The sequence below is a fragment of the Pocillopora verrucosa genome, chromosome 6, assembly GCF_036669915.1.
Source record: "Pocillopora verrucosa isolate sample1 chromosome 6, ASM3666991v2, whole genome shotgun sequence".
NCBI lineage: Eukaryota > Metazoa > Cnidaria > Anthozoa > Scleractinia > Pocilloporidae > Pocillopora > Pocillopora verrucosa.
The window spans coordinates 12,861,054-12,885,824 of NC_089317.1; the positions used below are offsets into that span (position 1 = coordinate 12,861,054).

The 24,771-nt window shown below is 37.2% G+C and overlaps 1 protein-coding gene across 2 annotated transcripts; it reads right to left on the reverse strand.

Moving 5' to 3' along the window:
* Positions 1-8,845: 8,845 nt before the first annotated feature.
* Positions 8,846-23,263, reverse strand: LOC131779859 (fibroblast growth factor receptor 3-like). Of its 2 annotated transcripts, XM_059096443.2 has the most exons (20): positions 23,156-23,263; positions 22,612-22,974; positions 20,878-21,141; positions 20,237-20,500; positions 19,290-19,411; positions 18,556-18,620; positions 18,284-18,441; positions 17,823-17,849; positions 17,406-17,525; positions 17,105-17,126; positions 16,415-16,451; positions 15,955-16,273; positions 15,559-15,669; positions 15,266-15,456; positions 12,571-12,693; positions 12,324-12,394; positions 11,446-11,486; positions 11,116-11,212; positions 10,432-10,531; positions 8,846-9,466 (listed from the first exon to the last, which is right to left on the reverse strand). In XM_059096443.2, the coding sequence occupies exons 1-20, from the start codon at positions 23,235-23,237 to the stop codon at positions 9,395-9,397; spliced, it is 2,649 nt and encodes an 882-aa protein (XP_058952426.2). In that variant the 5' UTR covers positions 23,238-23,263; the 3' UTR covers positions 8,846-9,394. The 2 variants fall into 2 exon arrangements, 1 of the variants encoding a protein (XP_058952426.2); XR_010717892.1 differs by lacking the exons at positions 8,846-9,466; positions 12,324-12,394.
* Between the last annotated feature and the right edge of the window lie 1,508 nt (positions 23,264-24,771).

The window sequence follows — 24,771 nt, forward strand, 5'->3', positions numbered from 1 at the left end:
CGATTGAAGGGGCTCGTGAGTAAAATATTTTTGTCAATTCTAACACGAAGGGTAAAACGAAATTAACCAAAACAAATAATTTTTTTTATGCTTGATCGGCATATTTAATCACGCTAGTGTAACATTATTTTCGTTGTATAATTTCCTCGCTAACACGGTCTGCACCTAAAGATTAAAGATTTTTCGAAGGAGGCTGTACACCAAATCGTTTATCGTTATTTTCTTTCAAGTGTGTGGTTTATTTTATGTGACTTTTGAAACACCCGAAGTGTATTTGTAGTTCGGTATTTTCTAGACCTTATTAGAAATTCCTCTGCACCTTTCATTTTAGTTCTTACAGTGGTGATTCGATACAAGAGATTCTAAACTCTTGTTCGTGATTTACTTTGGTTCGATTCAGTAAACAACAGTTCTGGTAACGTCTTTGAAGTCACCTAATTGCTTCGTAACCTTTTAATAAAAGGCGTCTCCAACCCTTAACTTCGTTGTTCATACCCTATTATTTCTCGAGCTTGAAACTTTATGGTCGTCTGTTAGGGCGTTTAACGGGGAAACAGTTGGATTAATAACTTACAAATCGTGCTTGAAGAAGTGCAGGCTGCGTCCGTTATCCTCTACAACAGATCGATACAAAACCTGTAATAGCAACGATTTTCCGTATCCAGTTGACGATAAAGCCTCTTAACAAATTATTTGTTTAACCTTTTAAATCAATGCCTTTATTATGTCTCTCAGTTAGTAAGTGCGCTAGGATTAGTCCGTATTTCATTGTACGGCCCACTAAATTCAAAAGTTTGTTTTGATCATCAAAATGTCTCTTGGAGTAAAGTTTGAAAAACTTCTTAAGGAAAAGTGCGCAGACGAAGAAAACGAACAAAAACTCAGAAGCAAATATGTCAGTCTTTCGAGTTGGTTTCTTAGAGATTTTGGAGGAAGACAGGCGACGAAAGGGAGAAAGACGAGCACGACGAAGACTGCACTCGATTCGAGAACCAGATGATTTCATCGCTGCCGAATTCGAAGGTCGTCAGACATTACGAAGAACACGAAATACGAGTGGAAAAAGTTTGAAGGGTTTTACGAATAGTAGGTCGATGGAAATTTTAATGTGATGAACATACCTGCTGCTGCTCTCAACAAACTCCTTGGCAAGTTCTTTAAAGATGTCCGCAAGCAAAATGGCGGCGAGTACGAGCCAGGAAGTGTTTCAAGCTTTCAAAAAAGTATACTCGAGTTATCTTCGTCTAGCTCATTCTTCTCCGTTTTCCGCTTCTCTTCCACAGGAAACTCCACTAAGTAGGTTCAGCTCCGAAGCTATGCCACATCCTTCTGTCTTCGCGCGCGTTAACAAACATCCGCTCAATTTCCAACTGTCTCTTCAACAGCTTCCATGAAAACGCCACAAAACACCAAAAATTAGGTACTAATTGTTGAAGTAAAAATTTGTAATTGTGGTGAGATAAAAATCATTTCTGGTCGAAGAGCTGAAGTCATCAGACTAACATTTCCTCTTTCCTGGTTCCCTCTCATCCATGAGGAGTCACATCATCATCATTATGGAGATTGTCTTCCCTCACGTCGAATTTGGTGCCCGAGACTCAATATTCGTCAAAAGTGTAATTAAATTTATCGAGCAACATATTTCTCACTTTTATCATTTAAATTAGACCGGCTGGGCCACATAGCAACCACTGACAGTAAAAATAAAAATCACATAATACAATAAGTGTAATATAGAATAAAACATTAACTATACAAATTGACATGCTCTTATTCAAAACAGAAGTGTGCTGGAACGGGAGCTCTTTTAAAAGCGCATTGAATCCCCGATCCATCTTCTTCTGATTGATATGGTCCGTCCTTGTGTTGCCCTGTGACCCCAAATTTCGCCTTAAAATAAACGGAGAGACACTTTGACATTGCACTTTTCTGGCCGCTGAGTCTCGATGAATAATTGGAACGGAAACCACAAGATTACTAACTTATCTAAGGTTCACTTCTGCCTTGGCTTAGAAGTTTTTTAACAGACCGGTACCAGCAAGTTGCTCTGCATAGAGATTATTAATCTTGGACTTCTGTTTAGTCTGGCGTACCTCAGCGAACTGGGTTGGGTCCCATTTTATTTCTTGTTTACATTAATGACATTCCAAGAAATATTACATCACAAACCAAACTCTTTGCAGATGACATAGAGGTGTATTGAGTCCTTAAATGCAGAGGAAAAAAGAAACTGTCGAATCTATTCTCTTTTTCAATTCCTTCAATTGCAGCTATACAGTGAAAAACTAATGAATCATTCCACTTTTAAACCTATTCTTGATTCTAACACCAGCATGGGATACTTCCTTGGATAATTGGCTGTTCAATGCCTGTGGCAACTTGAGTGGCAACGTCAAAAAGCATATTAGAAGGTAGGAGTCGTTAAAATGGCCGTGCCTTAACATGCACCACGAACAAGCAAGACGAACACCTCAGATTTATTTTTACCGACACAATTTGGCAATTTCTTGAAACAAAAATCAACTGTCCATATCCCTGTGCTAAATTATTAATTGCAACAGTTGTCTGTCCTTCTGTTGATATTCAAAGCTATTTCCTTTGCAACCTGGGGGAAAGCACCCTTTCTACCATTTTCATGATGTGAACTTTTCCCCGCCTTAACATTTCCCTATTTTACGAGGAAACTAGAGTTTGCTCTTGAAGTGTGTTTCGTAGCCTTTATCTATCTCACTTTGTTTGGAAAGGGTGCATAATTACAGCTAAGGACTGTAGTCTACTTCATGGCCCTATAAATAACAATTTACAAACCACACAACTATGAAAATAATAAAATTTCAATTGATTAAATAACTAAATATTCTATAAATTCCTAAGCTGTAAGGCGCGGACTTCCCTTAAATTTATTCACGGTAGAAAAGTAGACTAAATCATAAACATTGTTCCACCGTTTAACAATATTACAAAATATAACATTCGCTTCATATTATTGGTATATACAAGCAGAAGGCGACAGGATTACTTAGACAGCAAGGTAATAACGGTATTAACGGTAATAACGGTTTTCTTTAAAGATGCCATCTAGTAGACCTACATTACAGCTTCCCCAAACAAAACCACACAACTCAAGAATAGGTTTAATACTAGCATTAAATTGAACGAAACGATACTTAAATAGCAAGAAATTTTAAACTTTGCTGCGTGCATTTTGACTGACACCAGAAAGTACGATCATATTTCTCCGATAGTGCATGAACTGGGCTCGCTAACTGTGCAGTAACAGTTGCGCTTGCGCGACTCTACCATGATTTACAAATTATTGATAAATACTACACGTTTAACGCCACAAAATGAATGCACATTGATACTATTAGCCAGATAGAAGTATATTTAGATGTAAAGGTGAGTAGATGTGTAGATGTGATTCGACTGAAAATTAATAATTAATATAAATATATAAGTACAACTTGTACTCATACTGAGTATAACAACAACAAGAATTACAACAAAGCTACATGAAAGAGAAACGAAAGACCTTTAACCTTTGGTTTTTTCGCAATAAAAAGCTTGCTTAATTCAACTCAACAGATATCGAGTTGAACACACAGGGAGAAATTCCATATCTACGCGTGCCTATTTATTATTCTTACGTGCAAGAGAGCTCTCCATTACATCTGACATAAATGTATCCAACTAAAACGGGACATTAAACGGGACATTAAACGGGACATTAAACGGGACATTAAACGGGACATTAAACGGGACATTAAATGTGCAGTTGTGGATACGAATTTATCATCTCCCGTGGATAATGTCTCTCACGAGTGAGTGAAGCGAACATGTGATAGATCTTATCAACATTCCAGGTAAAATTCGCATTTCCTAGCAGTGTGTAGTATCCTTTATATACTCGAATATGTTTAACCCATTTGGTTTACCGGTGGTTGAAGAGAGTGCAATTTCAGGCCCAACTATAAATGACCCAAGCTTTCCATCTTTGATTTCATCTTTCAGTGGTTTCAAAGGGTCATTGACAGATTTTCCAAACTTCAGCTCTACTATGGCAACAACACTGCCAGCTCTATTTAAAGAAATAAAACTCGCCGATAAAAGCTGTTTGTATAATATCAAACGGTTGGCACATTTTCATCTTTTCCATGAACATCATTCTATTGAAGATCGATGTTTCAAAATTAACCATGATATATATATATATATATATATATATATATATATATATATATACGGTATATCTCAAAATACTTGTAAACACGTCGATAAACTGTAAACCGTTAAAGTTTACTACATCCTGTAATATTAAAGGATTACAAGATGCAAAGCGACTGCTCCAAGACAATTAAAATATGTAAACACTGAGCGTTCTTAGCTTGACATTTACCTAAATTCAACAAGACTCACTGTGTACAGCTGTTTTCCAAGATTTTGGATGTAAACTGAAGAAATCTTAAATACAAGAGCAAGAGTTATCTTTAACTCTAAAAACGCTAAAAATTCAGAATTCAAATGTTCACGCAAAGCAAAAAACCATGCTCTAATCCAATCGTCTGAGACAATAATTTTTTACTCGCAGCCCTAAACCTTACAGAACACTTCTCTCACTTGATGAGTTAAATTTACACATTTATAATGTGTAACTAATCCACTTCTCCAAGCCATCGGTGTAACTTGTCCATTGCTATTAAGATATGATCTCTAAACCTATTTGGGAGTATCCTGAATGAAAAACATCGTTTCTGCATTTTTGGTTCACTACCTAATGTAAGAAATCCAAAAAAATCGAACTTTTTAAACTTAAAAGTTCGTTTACCTCGAAAAAAAAGTATCGAGTACACAAGCTTCCATAGGTTTGCCAGGTTCATTATGACATCTTAAAAATACGCAAATTCTTTTTACAGGGAATTTTACGCTCAAACATCAAAGAATGGTGAACATATTAAATAAAAAGGTTTCTTGCCCTAAAGTGGTCACCTGATGTACTTGCGAAATGCTGCAGCATACTTACATCTGATGTCAATTTTGCCTGCAATCTTTTGAACTCAACTGTCTCTTTGTTATTCAAGGCTGACTTCCAGGTTTCACTCTGTAATGTTAATTTAACTATCCTAATTTTACAATCATTACCTACAGTGCGACAAAATAAAAAAAATTAGAAATTAGCACACATTCCACCTTTTTGTCAGTAAACACTCAATAATGACCATTGCTGATATCAAGCTAAGAACAGAGACGTCTTTACAGCAATAGCAATTCCATGATCTTTTACTGTTCCGTTGAATATTCAACTTCGTGGAAAACTTTAAAAATACTTTCTTCCAAGAGCGTGATCCCTTTACTGATACACTCAGTTGCCCCAACGACATGGTTATCTTCACGCACTTTTACAAATAGTATGTTTCACGAGTTGGAGAACGTTTTAAGAAAAAAAAATGTTTTTACAATCTTTGTGTTTCTGTATTTTCTTCTGAGGCAAAAGGTTTTGAATCAGACTCGTTTGGCAACCAAACTGTTCCAACCGGCCATTGAAACAAAGCGCGGGAAAAAATATTCCCAGAATTTTCAAGACTTTATTCTTGAGTGATAAGAGAAAGGTAATTATCGCGTGCAAAACCTCTTCTTAACACAAAAATTTCTGAGCAATACTTGGCGTTCACATTAACAAATCAAACTTGAACCTTATGAAGGTCAGTGCACCGCCGACAAAAACGCATTCACAAAGACATCCACCCACAGGTACCGGTATCTGTATCAAACTCACGTGTTACAAATGTAACATCATCTCCATCATTACTAGCTGTACATCTGTTTGATCCTACATCCTCCCTCTTCACGTTCATCAAATGAAAGGGATATCCTATCACATTAAACTTGTCCACGGGAATACTATCTTTCGCCCAAGTTATATTTGGTAGAGGCTCACCGGACGCATTACAGGTCAGAGCGTGGTTTTTTCCAAGAGTAAGCAAAGGCTTTGATTGTGGCGGTTCAGTAATTTCTGGAGGCACTGGGAAATAACGATTTGAGATAAAGTCAATGTGTATGATTGTGCGATTTTATCACAATTATCGCATTGTAATTACCTCTCCAAAGGTAATGTTGAGAGAAAGTTGTGAAATAGTGGGGAGACAAAGATCAGCTATATAATAACAACTGATGAAAATATAATAATGGTAACATTCATAGTCATCACTTATAATACATAAATACATGTCATAGGTTGCTCAGTGAGAGACGCATGCGTCTTTGTGGATAGTGCGCTGGACTCAGTATCAAGGGGTCCACGCTTAAGCTCTAAAGTATTGTGCACTTGAATGAAGAGTGTACATCGGTGCCATCAAACTTTCATGACATAATACTGGGGGTAGCATTCATTGTGGGCCTATTTTGATGCTCGTTGGGGTCCTAGTACTGTTCATGCGACTTCATTCTTATATGCGTCTCTTTTCGTAATGCGTTTTCTGACGATCTCAATGGTCAGAAGGAGCATCGCACGGAGAGATTTTCATCATATTACTTCGTTACAAAACTTGTCGCACTTTGTAGTAAACTAGGTATAGACGGTCGGAGAGCGAGAAGACTCCGTAACAGCCATTATCTTCGTCAATAATGACAATTATTATATCTCCCACAGCGCCCGTAGGCAATATAGAGCGAATTCTGTGTTCTGATTGGTTTCCCGAGCGGGCAAGATAGGCTTTGATCCCGCGCAAGAAAAACGTTGCGTAGAGCGGACTTACAAAGTTCGTAATTTGTGAACGATGTAGCAATGGAGTCGCAAAGCGCGATAGAAGACAGTCAAAACAAAGAAAACGTAAACGGCTCTGGTGGGTTTATTGTGTTACAAACACAGTTGCATTGGCTTTCCGTTCCGACTCTCGGCGAAATCTTGTTGCTATGTAAGAAATCCTTAATTGATCAAGATTGTTTATACTAAAGTTCGGATATAACGTGCATGCTGTCATTGAGTTAAAAGAGCGTGTTTTATCAGAGTACAGAAATTTCAGAACGAGCGAGCCGGCAAGTGGCAACAGTAGAACCAAACAAACGTTTGCAAACACGGCAAGTGCCGCAATTGACGTTATCGTAACGTGAGGAAAGAAGAAAATTTCCAAAGAGGAAACAAAATGGACTGTCCGAGTTTTGAGGGTTTTCGCACTCAGTTTGATTGTAAGCTTACGTGCTGCAATAAAAATCAAACACAGCTAACACTCGTATAGTATATCATAAGTTTCGTGTTCAAAAACAAAATAAAATAAAGCAGGAATGAGAAAAAAATATATCCAAACTAACGTTACTGTTTAAAATTTATACTTATTAAGGATGTCAGGGCGACTATATTGATGTTGTGGTCCATCGCGGCTAACTCATCATGGTGATGAGTCATCGCCGTGAAGCAAGCCTCAGAAATTATATCGTCCGCTTTTTTAAGTGAACTAAGAACTTGCTCTGTTATCCTTTCAGTGCGTTGAGTGGAAGGCCACATCAGTCACTGCAGCCTAGTGTTACGCTGCTGTCACCCCGAGCAATCTTCATGTTCCTGTAAATTCGATTGTCGTTCATTCATAAAACAAACGCCTTGAACAAAAGCAAAATGTGTTGAATTCGACCTGCCGAACTATTTCAGATTGTGTATTTTTCCAGTTTGTGAACTTTAATGCGTTAACATTTTTGACAGCTTTAGTTTTTTTCAACATATCAGATTATTTGAACCATTCTAGCAAACTTTTTAATTGGATTATTTAAGCGGGTTTTATGAGAGTATAAAATATGCTGACAACACTTTTGTTCGCTTTGAAAATTATATGTTTTGAAAACAGAAAGAAATGTGAGGGGAATTTGACGGATTATTTATTATAAAACAAATAAAGAATCCCTCAAAAAGTAGGAAGAAACATTCGATTACGTCACGTGTTTGCCCCTACACTTCTTTCGTGCTCTAGCCTCTTCCCGAGTACTTTACAACACAACAGAACAAAACATAGTCAAGGCCTTTTTATTTGTTACTCGGTCAAGATGGCTGGATATTAGCCTCGTTCCTTTTTTTTTTTCTACGATTTTATGGACCTCAAAATGAATTCAGCCAATATCCTTGCACTGCGTTTATCACCCACCCGTATACCCGTACAGCGCTATCGGCGCAGTGCTCTTCCAACTTAGCGAACAAGCCAACTGGGAGCTGTTGATTTTGATGGTTTGTGATAAACCCGTGAAGTGACGTGTATATGAATAACATGTGTTTAAACATAATATGTTTAACAAAGGATTATTTAAAAAAAAAAAAAAAAAGAAGAGAGCGATCTTCGCAGTAATGAACGCTACCTTAAGCAGTAGTGATACTAAATCCTGAAAAAGTCAGGCCCGTAAGGGAGGTGAACCCATGAGATAAGGGTTTCTATTATTGTGATGCCGAGTAGTTAAGATTAGTCATGTGTGTGCGTGGAAGTTGTTATTTCAGAACAGCAAACAAATATAATTTACGGTAAGTTTGATTTCACACCCTTAATCATGAACAACAACCTCATTTTATGAAATACTTTCCTCGAAACGGTTACTTTGTTCCTCTTTGACTGCTGGGAGGTGAATAGTACTTCGCCTATCTCTTCCGTTTAAGCCATTTAACTCGCCCGAAAACCATTACTCATTTGCCTGGTCGTTTCTCAATGTAAGTATTTATCTCCCCTAAAAAAATTATATTCCAGGTTAATGTGTAAACATTTTAATTTTAGTGGATAACAAGTAGTTTCCATGTTGCATCTGTTCTCTAGCAGATCACAGACCACAAACAATATCATTATAATCTTTATTTAAAGCTGGTAGTCTGAATACTATTTGCTTGTAGGGTCGTGTATCGAATCAGTGAAAAAAAAACTGACTGCATATTTGAAAAAAATGAAATTTATGATTCATACCATTAAAAGACTTTTACCAATTGTAGTGCTAGGTTAAAAAATGTTTGTAATTAACGTTAAAATCCACCCTAAATGATAAAAAACTTGATCAGGCTCTAAAATGTTTTTAAAAAATTTGTAGAATGATTAATCTTAATATGCTGACTGCCGTTCAAGGATGAGAAATAGAGGTCACCAAACTCGTTATAGATTTACAAGTAGATAAAGCAAAGCCAAAAGTTAATTTGAGAGTTTGAAGTCTTGTTTAAAAACTGCCAAAACCTATTGAGGAATAATTTGGTATTTTGAGACTAAATTTAAGGAAACAAACAAAAACAAGTGCACAACGAACGTTAATTAAAGATGAGTCAACTTCAAAACCAGACTGAAGCAAGGTGGACAAAGCAACTGTAACCATACTCTACAGACTGCTAAGAATATTTAAAACTGATCCCCTCCCTCTATGATACGTTGCAACTGATTGTCTTCGTTCATTCCATAGATAGGTCATCGACATTCGCATAAAGGGTGGTATCATACTCTCTCATGTTGAAATAAGTGTCCTGAATACGAAAAGGAAAGAAAAATACCTCGACATTAGTATGTGTCAATATGGTTCTAAGTCTAACATATGGAAGAGAAGGATGTAAAATTATAAAAAGTTATGGTAATTATGATGATGATGATAATGGTACTAATAGGATACATAAAAAAATTACTTAGTTCTGATTGGTTTAGATAAATGCAGTTTTCAGGTAATTCAATGCAGAAGAGGGTTAATTCAGCGCAAAGAAGTAACAAACCAGACTGAACAATTCCTTGAACTGTTTAGCCGGACTTTGGGCTTTTTTGCGCATTAAATATGTGAAAATATCGTTGCATATTATTGTTTTGATCGTACGCGGTTGTTTTGACCGAACGCACAAAGTCACTGGCAGGGTTTGAATAAATTATTTTTTGCACTTGATGCGCGTGCTTTGCTTCCGCATAATTATGATAAGCTATTTTGTATTTTTTCACATATATTATTACTACTTAATCACATGATTTTTCTTGTGCTATTTTGAATAAATAAGCACTTGTAAATTTTTTAAAGACCACAAATTGCACGAGCCCAACTAGCATTTGTTAGTCTTTGCAAAAAAATTAATTCATTCTTGTTTATTCAAAATTGCAGTTACAATAATAACAATAATAATAATAATAATAATAACAACAACAACAATGATAATACTTATAATAATACATGCAACAAGTCATCCGTTTTAGAGAAGAAAGTTAATCCCGTACAATTCAAACGGGGATTATTAGGGGAGGGTCACAAGCGGGAAATATGCGAGCCGTTAATTTCCTTTTGAATTATCACCCAGATTTCGTGACTACCATATACAACATGTATCTCTTTGGTTTAAATCCTAAGATATCTAAGTAGAAACATACACAGGCTTTCAAAACATATACATTTAAATGATAGTTCTACCTAATAATCTACTACTACGGCTAAAGAAAAACGTAATTTTTTACTCACATTTTTGTTTTTAGACATACGAGTGATAATGTCTTTAAGTGAAGGGAATGTCGGTCTGTCGTTTGGATTTTCCTGCCAGCACTGGACCATAATCTGGTAACTAAAGACAAGTGATAAATATAACATCTACAATAATATTAAGAATCTTAACTCCGAGATTTAGTTTTCGGATTTGGTTACATCTTGAGATTTCGCGATTTTGCCGCATAAACACAGACATCTGTGATTTTTACACTGCACAAGGTATTAACTCGTTGGCATTTTCAAAGCCTACTTGGTCAAATAAAACAAATTTCAAACTTTCGATTAAATTTTTTTAAAGACACGTTTCGGCGTGACACGTGCCATCTTCAGTCCATTGTGTCGTATCCGTTTACTTAGTTTTCACACGTTACATTAAAAATTACATTATCAATTTCAATCAAATGGCAGTGTTAGAAATCACAGTACCAAACCTAAATACCAAACCATCAAATACCAAAACTTCCAAATGTCAAACTTGCGCGCGCGCATGTCTCGTTTCCGGTTAACTTACTGTAACAGTACGGATTATGGCATGAGTCATACCAAAACGTGTTGATTCAGCTGAATGGTCATAAATTAATGACAGGACATCAAACACTTATACCTCTCATTGCTATCTGTGGTAACAAGGATTAAAAACAACAGTAGCAGAACACTTACAGCTGTTCATCAACATGTTTAGGTTTTGGCATTCTGTATCCTTGCTGAAGTTTCTTTGCAATTTCGCGAGCGTTAATCGCAGGGTAAGGAGATCCACCTATGGACATAAAATGAACGCTTAAACAAAAGTAATGAGGCAAGAATAATATTAACATACTTAACTTTCTTGATATCCCAGGACTCATTGTCTTAGAACGAACCACACTTTATCATCCTCGTCAAAACGTACTTAAAAACTGCGGCAATTCTATCCCCTCTTCCCCGGTCCTTACAAAATAGTGCTTTGTTTTAACCATAAAACTGTTATATATTTGCTAAATTCAGACGTACCTACAGTAAATATTTCGTACAGAACAACACCGAAACTCCACCTGCAAATTACAAAAAAGGAAAAAGCAATGAAATGCATGAGGCAGGGAAGCACTCTGAGTCAAGTAAAATATGATAATTCGCGATTTTAACTTTCTCGCTGCTTAGAAAACAGATTTTATTTTAATCAGTGGTCCCGACGTCATCGGCCAAGATCTATTATGGGATTTTGCACGTAGCCTGAAGTCTTAAAAAAGAAATATGAATAAATCGAGACAGGAAAGAGGTTAAATCTTTATATATTAATGTTTAAACATGGTTCAAGAATGAGCAACCAGCTTGGCTATTAACTTGAGTTCCTGCAAAGTATAGCTTTTTTTACTACGCAAAAAATTCAAGCTCCCTGCTAAGATTAGTTCTCAAACGACACGAGTTTCAACATCAACTGATTTTCGTCAATCTTATTTGCCAGCATCCTTTAAGGCCGCTAGACAGTCTCCATAATCATTTCTTAGAAAGCATGGTGATTCAAATGACGACAAAAAAACGCATTATCTGGGAAGCTAAACAGGAAGGAGAACTAAGCTAGTAAGAGGTATGCTTGCGATGGTTAAAGGGATACCGGTAACTTTGAGCTCATTTCTTTTCAGAATACAGCATAAAATCTTTGTGATCCCGTTTGTGGTGAACGTTTGCTCAAGTCAAACCTAACTCCTAATCTTAACTTCACCTTAGCGAAATTCTTGTGACAAAATGAAAGTGGAAGTGAAAATAAAAAGATATTACAATCTGCGTGCATTACAGGACTTTTAGAAATAAGAATGACCAAAATCCGGACCTGGAGTCGAGTCATACCCAGATGGCTATGTTTAGAGTATCTTAAAGGAGGGAATACTTACACATCACTTTGCGTTGTGTATTTTCCATATACTAAACCCTCATAGGCGGTCCACTTTACTGGCAGACGGCCCTGTTCAAATCACACAACAGAAATATTAAATCCATATTGATTTCTTCCTTCATTCAGAGGAGAATTGGTGAATTTTCCAAAGTACGATATCCTAAGTAGAAATTGATGTAAGAGCGAAAAAAATCTTCTAAAATGGAGGCGAGTTAAATAGAAAAGGGAGTAACTCAGTTTCCTACCCGACTTGTTTTGTTGTAGATATCATCCTGGTTAACATTCCTCGCCATTCCAAAGTCTGTCACCTTACACTTCTCTCCTTCACCAACAAGAACATTTCTGGCCGCTAAGTCACGGTGGATGATCTGACACATGGATGTAATGTAATTTAAAAAATGGAGCCATTCAGAACAGGAAAATCGGTAAGTTCTGAGTTCGGTCATCCAATTGTCAAAAACCAAAAACTTTCTCTAATCGACGGCAGAGCTGGAAATTTACCATCTTTCTTTTAATTTACTTTCACACGACACTTTCAACATGACTGATCCTAATAGCATGCGGAACGTTGTCATAAATGAACTTAACTTGCTCACCAAAGAGTTTTCTATGGGTCGGTAGTTCGTCTACTAGTATGGAGTAAGATGAGGGACAAAATTGGCATCCTTTGTTCGTGTCGTCGATTCATACTTCGTGGAGCTATATAGTTCTCATTTCCTGTCCTCCAAACTCCCTCGTCATGTCGTCGGAAGAATTTTCTGTTTCACGTGTTATCTTCGTGGCGTGTCTGACGTCGCTTCTTAAGTCACTCCACATATCGCGGGCGTCGAAACGTAATTCGTGTCGTAGCAGTCATTGCCCGTGACCAGCGGTAAGCACGTCTTTAATGGTTATGTTGTGTATCGCCTCTTACTGGTAAAATGTCCTTTAGCACACTGAGTTCTCATTCAACTAACGTTAATTGAAGAATACCACTTTTAATGAATGAGCGCATCGAAATTGACTATGCTTTGTACCAGGTGGATCATTTTCTAACGTTGTGCATTCAATGTTAAACCGTTTGGAAAGCACTGTGTTTGATCACTTTCTTGACCTCTTGATAGAGGCATATAGTTATCTGCGCTTTTGACATCAACACATATATATCTACACTGTACGAATGCCCGTATATTCAACTCTTTTTGCTTTCCTCTTTGAATATTTGTGTGAATCAACTAATAGATTCTAATGACAACTTCTGGCTTGAGTTTAAGCCCTTTTTTGAGTTTCAGAGGCCATATAGATTTTGGACCCCGCCAAGCATGCATTGTGGAGAATGCTAGAACTGTTAACTATTAATGAAACTAGTTACATTATTACTTTTATTTAGTTCTGTTGCAGTTAATTTGAATTTGTGATGAACATCATGTTTACACAAGGTAAGGATAAAAGGAAGAATGAGTTTGCGGAATGGCATGACGGGTGGAATGACGTAATTTTTGTGGATTATGCCATCCTAACTTTGCCTTTACCTCTAACCCTAGCCCTAACCCTAATCCTAATGTTCAAAAGTTCTAAGTTAGGGCTAGGTTGTGATACTAGACTGCCGACAAATTTTACCATTTCACGTACTCATTCCACCTTTGATCATACTAGTGTATACGCATAGCTTATTTAGTTGTTTCACTCATTTCATCTCCAAAATTTGTTCTGTTTTCTTGCTTAATAATTGTTACATTTCAAACTCTTTTCAGCGAGCAGAAATTCTATTCTTGTACTCGATTTTGTAAAAAACAAGCCATGAATAATCTCTGCAGCTTTGATGTTAAGGTCTAGTCCATGACAATCAGATCGATCATGTGGGTTAACTTGTGATTTAAAAAGATTGAAAGACTCTCTAGGTAAGGGTCATGGTATTTCTGGAACTTCAATCGTCCCCTCTTTCCATGTTTCCCTAACATATTCTTCATAAGGTGGAGGATCGTGAAAATCAATTCAATAGGATAAAGTTTCTCTATCAGGTACATCCTCGTCCAAATAATACACCATACGTCCAGAGTTGAGCAGGTGTCATGTTTGATTTAGATCTGAGAGGATGGTCGTCAAAGCCATCTTAAAACAAGGATAGTGGCAAGTGTATTCAAGGCAAATATACATAATGCAAGCAATATAAGTGCCTTTCCAAACGATTTAACGTTGAATGCCCAACGTTAGAAAATGATCCATCAAGTACAAAGCATAATCAATTTCGTTACGGTCATTACTGAAACAGTACACTTTCGAGCGTTCAAGTAACATTAGAAATGGCATTCTTAAAAAAAAGAGTTAAAGTTAGTTGAATGATGACTCGGTGTGCTGAAGGACATTTTCACAGAAAGAGACGATACACAACATAACGATTAAAAACGTGCTTACCGCTGGTCACAAGCAGTGACTGCTACGACACGAATTACTTTTCGACGACACAAATTACCTTTCGACGCCACGAAATGTGGAGTGACTCAAGAAGCGAAATTAGACAAGCCACGAAGATAACACGAGAAACAGAAACATCTGACGACATGACGAGGAGGTTTGGGGGACAGGAAATGAGAATTACATAGCTCTGATCTAACTCCATACATTAGATGCGATAGAGGACTTGGATTTCTTTCTCAGTCTTACGCTTGCGACGAAAGGAATAATATTTTCTTTACATGTTGTTTTTCCCTTTTTTGCACTGGGGAAGAGGGGAGTGAAACAAGTACGTGCCCGTATGAGTTATCATTGTGCACAACAATTCAGCCTTGATAAACATGACAAACCAGGTAATTTCGCCATAATCCGAGAATTTGTGGTTCATTAGCATCGAGGGGTTACTTTTACCTTCCAAATCATCCTTCAGAGCAAAGTTTTGCTACGACCTAACACTTTTTCAGAGTGGAAAACAAGGTGCTACACTGACACACGCTTCGTGAATACCTTGTTAGCAGAAAGGAAGTTCATTCCATCAGCAATCTGCAGGGCAAATTGTATCAGTTGCTCTGAGGTTAGGTTGGTCTCAGGTTTAACATCCGGATCTTTAAAGTATGTGTCATTTAGGCCGCGACTCTTCCTTAGGTAACCCAACAGATCACCATAAGGTATGTATTCAATCAGAACAAGCAAAGGATCTGCAAAATAACCCTTTGTTTCAACATGAAACTTATTAATAACTAAAATTCAGATTTGACGGAACAAACGAAAGTGTCATCAATATCTTTTTCCTATTTTACCAGTTTTAGTGACGCATCCCATCAGTTTAATGACATGAGGATGAGGCCTCAGTTTCTTCATCAAATCCAGCTCTGACAGTAGATCTTTTTTGTCATTATCCGGGGCATTTTCTATCAAAAATAAAGAAAAACATTGCCATTACACATAAGCATGTGAGGAGGTTTGAGACTTGTAGTTGCATAGAATACAATGTGCTCATACGAAATGTTCTCATACGAATAAGGAATGTCACTCTTAGAGTACGCAACAAACTATCCCAACAGGAAAGAGCCGCTTTGCCATGTATGTTTTTCAAAGTTCGCTTTTTTCCTTGTAAAAATTGTTGATTTATTGATAATCTGTTCTGTAATTACGATTTAAAAACTAGGTACTGACTACTTGTCTCCGCAACATACCTTTCAGCATTTTAACTGCCACAGTTGTTGCTCCCTTTATTCCATTAATATCTGATACGGTTGCCTTAGCAACCTGACAGAAAGCACCCTTTCCAATAACTCTCGAGATTTGAACATTTTCCCGTTTTACTTCCCATTTCTTGAACTTTGTTGTTATTCCCTTAATGGACATATACTCAGAGTCCATTTGATGTCTTCTGCTCGGTACTGCGTTACTTGATGGCGACGATTGAATAACTACCGTTTCCTCTTCGCTCAAAATCAGACGTTCGGAGATATTCACGTATGCTTCACAGGCTTGAACTGGGTTCCCTTGATCCTAAAAGCGAAGTGAAAAAAATGACGAAAACCAAATGCGACGGTGACTGTAACGAAACACCTGACAAGTGATCATGAAGTCTGATAACAACAAGGCACTTGGAGACCTCATCTCTTTCCATCGAAAATTCTTCATATTTACCTGATTATCCGTAGCATTTTTGCGATGATAACGGCAACTGAAAAAAATCCAGAATGAACATGTTGTATATAAATATGGGCAGCATAGTGGTAGAACTTGACGCGGAGTCGTTACTTTCTTAAAAGTAATAACAATACCCAGCACTAATCAAAATGAGGGGCCAAACAACCAAAACGAACTTAAAAAAATTCATTTTAGCCGTAATGAAAACTAACATGAGATGCCTGGGCGATCAAGTCCATAGATAGTAACTGAGTGAAAAAGGTACCTCGATGTAAATTACTTTCAATTTGAGTTAGCCAGAAAGTTCGAACTGATAGAAGTCGAGTGAGCGATATTCCACTACATGAACAAATCCTCGAATGAAGCTTTACACGTTATTTAGTTCATTCCAATTAGGAATACATAAGCAAAGTAAATTTTCAAATACTGAAAATATTACACATGCCCCCTGACAATTTATGGTACAATCTGATTTCTTGCTCACAACAAACAATAAACCAATTCAATTTCAAATTTCTGCCCAAAAATTCCAACTTTTTTACTCCAATCCAACCGTCTGCGTTGTCTGAGATTATCTAATGAGCTCTCTCCGTCAGTGAGCATGCTCAGCGAGATGTCTGCAAATATATGATTGCATCTAGAAACTACAAAACACCATGATACAAACAGAATACTGTCTGTACCTACCTCGCATTTTCAGTCGAAGGACCTACGAAACAAAAAAATCAGTATCCTAAATTTATCCATTACTGAAGCAAAACGGGTAGCAGACTATTTCTCTCAAGTCTATTCGGATACCTCTGTGACCTGAATTTTTAAATAACCTCAAAAGGCTTTTTCATCAGTAATGTATTACGTTTGTCACATGCTAACTTATATAACTGAGGTAAACAAAAACCAATAAAATCAGAGAACAAGAAACCAAACACTGAAGGAGTTCACCAAACAAATCACACAACAGCACACTTCAAAGCGTATAAAGGAGTACCTGGATTATTACGCCTCCTCCATAGCAAGATAACGACCACAAAGAAAATCACCAAAAGGACAAAAATGACACTTGAATACACAATATGAAGAATGGTTCCCTCCTTGAGCCAATCGAAACCTAACAAAGTAACGATCTATTTTAAATAAAGCGACGTTTATGGTTGTTCATGCCACACATATTGCAGTGGAATTGTACTTAAGGTGTTACAGCCTAGGAAAATATCTGTATTCTCTTATCAATGAAAAATGTTTATATATGCCTAAGGGATGAAATCTCTAAAACGCAACCTAATATTAACCAAAGAGAATAGGCATTGATGCGCATTTAATCAGGTAGCACGGCATGAAAAGCCTACTTGAGTGCAGCGGCTTTTAAAACTGAAAAACCGAAAAAATGACACAAAATATCACTCACCTGCTTTCGAAGTTTCCGTCTGATTTTCTACAGAACAAAGACAGTAACCATTAACTATAAGCTTTAACTTTTCTGATGGTAATTGTAGAAAGTCTTGTTTCCTAAGGACAGGTTCTCGATAATTCGTGGTGAAAAAAAATTGTCACTTATCTTAAAATAGCTTTGCGTCTTCCTTATTTCAAAAAGGTATATCAGTTTGCTTGGTTTCGTTTCGGTCTTTCTTTTTAACTTGTAGCTCTGTTCGTTTATATCTTGTTTGACAGTCAAATTTTAAAAAGCTTTCTAGAAAAGGAAGTGTAGAAGCTTCGTACGTTCTCGTCTAGAATGACAACTCTTTGCTTGTTTTTGGATACGAGTACGCCACAGTTAATGCACTTGGATACAGCTAGCACACCTGGCAAACTCTACTAACCGACTAACCTAGAAAACTAAAAAGGTTTTAAGGGAGTATTATTGTGTACTTGTTGTTGTAGCTGGATCCTTTGGATTCACATCCAATACAGCATTGACTTTGAGAGAAGACAATTTTCCACCCGAAATTTCATCTTGGATTGGTTTCAAAGGATCAATCGCCCCTTTTCCAAACATAAGCCTAACAATGGCAACGACACTACCAGGCCTAAAACCGAATTAAAAAGGAAATAAGAATACGATTTCTATGCCTAACAGAGCGATATAACGTTAAAGTTCCTTTATGGAAAACCGGTCCAAGAACATAAGAGAATATACCAACCTAAATTCCACAACTGTCACCTTGTAAAGCTCCTTTCTAGACTGTTGCGCGTAAACATTCCAGATCTAAAGACACAGAATGGATTATTATTCAAGTTGTGTGTTGACAGATACAGCAACGAGAACCTTGTCTAATAGAAGAGTGAATGATATAGAAATGTATTAAAGGAAGATTTATTTGCAATGAGCAGCTATTAAAGTGACTGAGGTAATACTGTATTCCATCAATTGCACAAGAGTACCTTTATAAACATGCACAAGTTTATCTATCGTGTCTTCACAGCCAACCTAATCAAAGCGAGATAAGTTCACACCCAAATTTCAATGCCGCCAAAAACTTTTGTTTCCCCACCTCTAGCTTAGCCTCGATCGGTCTACTTCTTGGCAGCGTATTGGGATGTCATCTACTGATTTCCCCAAAGAAGATTCTTCAGGTGAGACTCTAGACTAGAAACAGCCCCACTTTCCCAGCTGGAATCCCGCAAGTGTCAAAAGCAAGAAGGGAAATGACTGAATCGACACAGACGTAACTTAATGACTTCTTTCCTATGAATCATGCAATCAGCCACTGATCCGAGAAAGAGAGGTAGCTCATGGTTTAAGAAAGACTTCGCATCGAACGCTATGACCATGAAATGACGTTCAAACCTTTCTTTAGTGGGTTTGATGATAACGTTTACGGGATCGCTAAAAAGACGTTATGCCTAACCTCTTTATCGTTTACTTCGTACTCACTGCGGACAAAATGTTATATTCCAAGGTCTTGAACTCAATAGAATCCCGGTTTAATAAAGACTGCGTCCACGTTTCATTTGTGAGCGTTAGTCCAACTTTGCGAGGCTCACATTTTTCACCACCTGTCATACAAAAATTGCAAAAATTTACATATTGTATCTATGTCGAGATAGAGTATGAGCGTTTCCATTTCTTTTCAAAACATTATTGCATAAATTCCCCAATAGCCATTTCATAGATTTCTTAGAGTTCATCGAAAGTATTAATAATACATTGATTACCGAGAGAGGAAGTCACAAAATTGTAAAAAAGCAATGTATCTATTAAATAAGACGATCTCTTGCCGCGCCGCGATGGAACACAACATGACCGAAGTAGCTCAGAAACCATCATTAATTGTATAAATTTTAACAGTTACGCCAGTTTGCTTATATTTTTCGTTATTCCTGTTTTGTTCTGTTTGTTTTCAAACACGAAACTATATACACTTTACGTAAGCTTACAATCTCACTGAGCGTAAAAACTTTAAAACTTGGACAGTCTATTTCGTTTCTTCTTTGATGATTTTCGTCCCTACTCGCGTTATAATAACGCCAATTACGGCGCTTGGGATGTTTAAAAACCATATTTAGGTTCTCCTGTTGCTTCTTGCCGGCTAACGAAAAAAAAGCCGGAGAGAAGTCCAAGTGATGGTCGGACACTCCACAAATTGACAGATAGCGTGATAGCTTTCGCCTAGCTCCGTGTTTTGTACTCTGATAACAAGCTCTTTCAACTAATGAAAGCGTGTGCTATATCCGAACCTTATCATAAAAGGAGATATTCCATGATGTGATTTGTTCGTATGTCGTGAACAATGTAAACCAAAATACACAGAAGTTCCGTCGCATCAACTAGCATCACTAAGACTTTTAGCCTCCTGAGCACAAACGAAATAAGATACTTACATATAATGCTGACTATGGTGAGACTGGTAGCATTGTTTCCATATCCATTACCAGCTGTACACCTGTATAATCCTGCACTCATTCTGCTCACATTAACAAGTCGCAGAAAGTTGCCGGTACCAATAGATTCAATCGCTGAGAAACCCTCTCTAGTCCAAGTGATGTTGGGTGTTGGGTCACCAGATGCGTAGCATACCAAGACGAAATCATCTCCAATTTTGATCTCTGCCTCTCTAACTGAAGGAAGGATTATTCTCGGCGGTACTAAATATGACACCAAAAACTGTTTAGTCTATGAAATAAATGTGTGGCGTGTCCGCATCTAAATAAATTTAGAGGAGACGGAAAGGTGAGCTTTGGATTTATTAAAACGTATATCAGGATTCTTCAAAAATTCTGCCCCAGTCATGTCCACTAAGGAGGCACTTTTTTGTATGTGAAATGAGAACCTCCGATTCAAGGGGGAAACGAAGAAATGAGGGGAAGATACAAAGGAGATTTTTGCTAAGACCATTTTGTAAGAAGAAGAAAAATGATAATCCCATCTCAACGCAAAGGCTAAAAACACACCAAGGAACGATGTGAAACATATCCCAACTTAATTGGTAGAGCAATGAATTGGGTTTTACATCAGTTCTCACGTTTTACGTCGACTCTGCTAACAGTTGTTGCATCACTGCCGTATCCGTTACTGGCTGTACATTTGTACGATCCTGAATCCTCGCTCTGTACGTCAGTAAGACGAAACTGATGAAAGGCGTCACTAGAGAAGCTCAATGGGACGCCATCTTTGGTCCAGGTGATATTTGGTTGGGGATCACCGGAGGCATTACATGTTAGCGTTAAATCTTTTCCAGCCTCTACATGTACCCTCTCGATAGGCGCGTTGGTAATACTTGGAGGGGCTGATAATGAAGGGAGTAAAAGCAAAATGAACACAAATATCTACTCTCTCAGTAAATGCACACAAGAGTATCAGACACGGGAAGAATATTCTTCAGCAAGAGTTAGCAGAGAAAAGGGCTTTTGAGTACGCTTAGCAGACAAAGGTTGATGCATAATTAAATTAGTAAAGAAACAAAATTTAGTGGGCAGTCAAAAAATCGCAAGAAAGAGGCGTTTAGACGTTTCCTTTTTTTTCCTTTTCTGTCTTTATTGAAGCAACCTTCATCCGGCTTTCAAGGAATAACCGATTTCGTCTCAAATTGTCAGAGATGGTATTCATTACAGCTGATTATGGGCATTAGGAATTATGGTGTGGTCGTTATAGTTGCTCCTGCTTTTATTTGTTCGATTTCACCACACTCGAATTTTTTTTCTTAGCGTCGAGACATAAAGCACATCTGGAAAAAGACAGATGTAGCATACAAGTAAACATGCGAAGAAACCTTACTGCTTCCGTTATAGTATTATCATGATATTTCTTCTTCGCTAATAGCTTTCGTTGGGCTGAAGATGAAATTCGTCATCATGCGAACGTCGCTATGAATCGCCTTTTATTTTGAGGTTTTATCATTTTTTAACATCATTGGGGGTATGAAATAAAATCTGGCTACCGATCCTAATTTCTTTTCTTTCAGCATACTAAAATTGGAAACCATGACTAAATTCCAAAAAAACAAACAAACAAGCAAACAATTAAGTTCCAGCTGGTTGACTGGAATTGAGCAACAGGCATAACTGAAGACGTCCTTTCCATTACCCTAAAAGTGTTAACTCTATATAAAGTTGATGTTGTAAACAGACCCAAAACAAGATATGCTTACTAATCTCTCTAAAAATGTTTTGGTGCTCTTGGTTGATAAAAATCATAGAGGCGCCGAGGCACTCGGCACACAAACTCCAAATTAAAGCAGCAAATAGCTCTGTAAAGTATGGAAACAATTAAAATTGTATTATTGAGTTAATTTTAGTACATGAACTTAGAAAGTTCTCAAAATAAAAAAAAGAACACACACTACTGACGCAAACCTCTGACGTGTGTTCTACTTTGCAGTATATTTATAGTTCAACGCAATGGGAAAATTTACATTCCATCTCATCCACGTCATTCAAAAGAAATTTAATGTCCAATATCAGGAAACATCACTTATATATATTCCCTCTGAGTTAGATATTTATTATGTTGCTATAACATCCACAGTTAATATTCACTGATTTCTCCTGTGACACTACGGTTTTCCCTTGTTGCGGTTTAACCCTCGATCAAGAAACGTAACAACTGCACTTTATTATCTCTAACGAAACCCTGCAATTGATGTAGTACGAATACCTAGAAATACAGAAATACGTTCCTAATTTTATCTCTGAAGACTTAAAAACAGCCATTTCAACCGCATGAGTAACAAAGATAAGGGAAGTGGTTTCATACTCACCAAACACGCGAACACGAACGTCTGTTTTTGTCCGACCGTTGCCAATACCATCAGAATAAAATATCTCAAGACAGTATACGTAATCATCTGTTCTTCTCACGTTTTTTAAGACTAGGGTTGCCGGAGATTTTGCATTGTAGAATACTCTAAATTTACCATCTACACTGAGAGAGGAATTAGCGTCCGGTCTCGTAGCTATTGTTGTTACTTGATTTCCATCGGGTCTCCTTCTTCCGATGGTAATTTTCTGCAAATTTTCGCTAGAATCAAGAGTGAATTTCCAAACAAGTAGAACTCTTCCACTGTTCAATCCTTCCACAACGTCTGTTGGATTGCGCGGTTTGGTTGTAATCGTAACGGACCCTGAAATGATATCAGGTAAAGAAACAATACATCCATGCTGAATGCTAAAGGCATTAAACTACTATTAAAACCATTTGCTTTAACGGCAACCTTAATTATTTTGAAAACATATTGATAAACGACCACAGAGAACTTCCCAGGAATTAAAATGGAACTTGAGGTATATGAAATAGATACGTACGAGTTTGTGGTGGATTTAGAACTATTAGGAGTAAGGCAAAACCAAAACAGCCTCGAAACGCGATTATTGAAGTTTCCAACATCTTTTGCCGCGAAGGTTAAAAGCAAATAAATTACACGTGCAGTTGTGAGGTTGAAAAAATCGGTCATGCGTGGCCACATGTCAGGATGAAAAAAACAATTTTAAGCTCTAATTGACATAATTCAAACAAACATTCCAATATCGGACTAAAATTGAAATAAATTTTTTTGCGATTATATTTACGGGTATGATGTTTGATGCTCATACAATTAATTAGAAGGTGCGATTTAGTTTGTGGATTTGGTTAAATGCTCAAATGGTAAGTAAAATCGTTTTGACTATTGGATAGTAGTTAAGCGGAACATATTAGGATGTACGCAAGCAAGGACATCATTAAAAATATAGCATGCTAACGACAGCATATGATTGGCTCGGGGATTCTAGTACACTTAATTCGACGTCAAAAAAAGCCAAGTCCGTCAATTTATGCAAACTAAAAAGTCTTCATCGTGATCCCTGGCTGTGTTTTCCGTATGGTGTCCCTCCGATATCACACCTTTTTTAAACCTCAAAATAAAATCAACTTAATCTACTGTGGAATCTACTGTGGAAATCTACTGTGAAAGTCAATCCTACTCAAGTTTGGTGACGTTTTTATCGTTTTCTACCCTGTATTCTCTTTAAAAGGCAGTTCATTTCCAAACAAATATGTGTTTTGAAGTTTAAATCAATTATTTTAATTACACGCCAGTAAACGTAACTAAGTGTAAATGGTTTACAGCTAGTTAAGGATAAAAAGAGAAGATTCTCAACAAAGAAAGAATCTTGGGAGGATTTCGAGAACCCAGTTAGCATGAAAAAGCAGGAAGGCAGGAGTGCGAACTGTTCTCAATGATATCCTCGTCTAAAGAATGTCGCCGCGGCATCTGGACGTTTAAGGAAATATGAGCCATTAGACACAACAGATTTTGGGCCGTTTGAAGAGTTCGAAGAGCTTCGCTTATAAAACATAAAAGAAGCCCTGAAAGATGTTACACCACTCCGAGAGGATCGTGCGATATTCTCGCATCGCAGTAAGGTCCGTCGTGTGCTTAACTCGAACAGATTGAGAGTCGCAAAGTATTGTTCATCCGATTTCTCTAGCCAAAAGAAAATACTGATCGCATATTTGGTCCCCAAGAAGCGCCATCCTTTAGAGCGCGATAAAACACGGAAAATTAAGCCGTTCACGGTAGCTCGAATACATACATCTATGCATACATAACCTTTATTTCTGTGTCTAGTCTAATTGAGGATGCTCTAACAGAGGGTCTGGATGACGAGGGGTACAAATGTCAGTTTTCAGCTAAATTTTGACCAATTATCAGTTCTCACCAAGATTTTGGGCCATTTGTCAGTTGTTAGTTAAACGACTGTTAATAATTAATTCGGTGAGTTAATCATTACTTTTCGAGCCTAGTTTTGGCTAAAAAGGCATATAAAGTGTAAACTCGAAAATCAAGTCGAAGATTAATACAATAAGAACTCGTTTTTCTCAATTCTGAAATAAGTGATTTCTAAGTGATTTCCAGGTTGTTTAAGTAAGTTACAACTCG

What these genes read in the sequence shown, in the direction of transcription:
- LOC131779859 (XM_059096443.2), bottom strand. Translation starts at nt 23,237, where the DNA reads ATGTTGGAAACTTCAATAATCGCGTTTCGAGGCTGTTTTGGTTTTGCC. An exon ending in TCTAAATCCACCACAAACTC is followed by an intron (nt 22,975 to 23,155) that starts GTACGTATCTAT and finishes ATATCATTTCAG; the next exon opens with GGTCCGTTACGATTACAACC. An exon ending in GAGGAGGCGTAATAATCCAG is followed by an intron (nt 17,127 to 17,405) that starts GTACTCCTTTAT and finishes TTTGTTTCGTAG; the next exon opens with GTCCTTCGACTGAAAATGCG.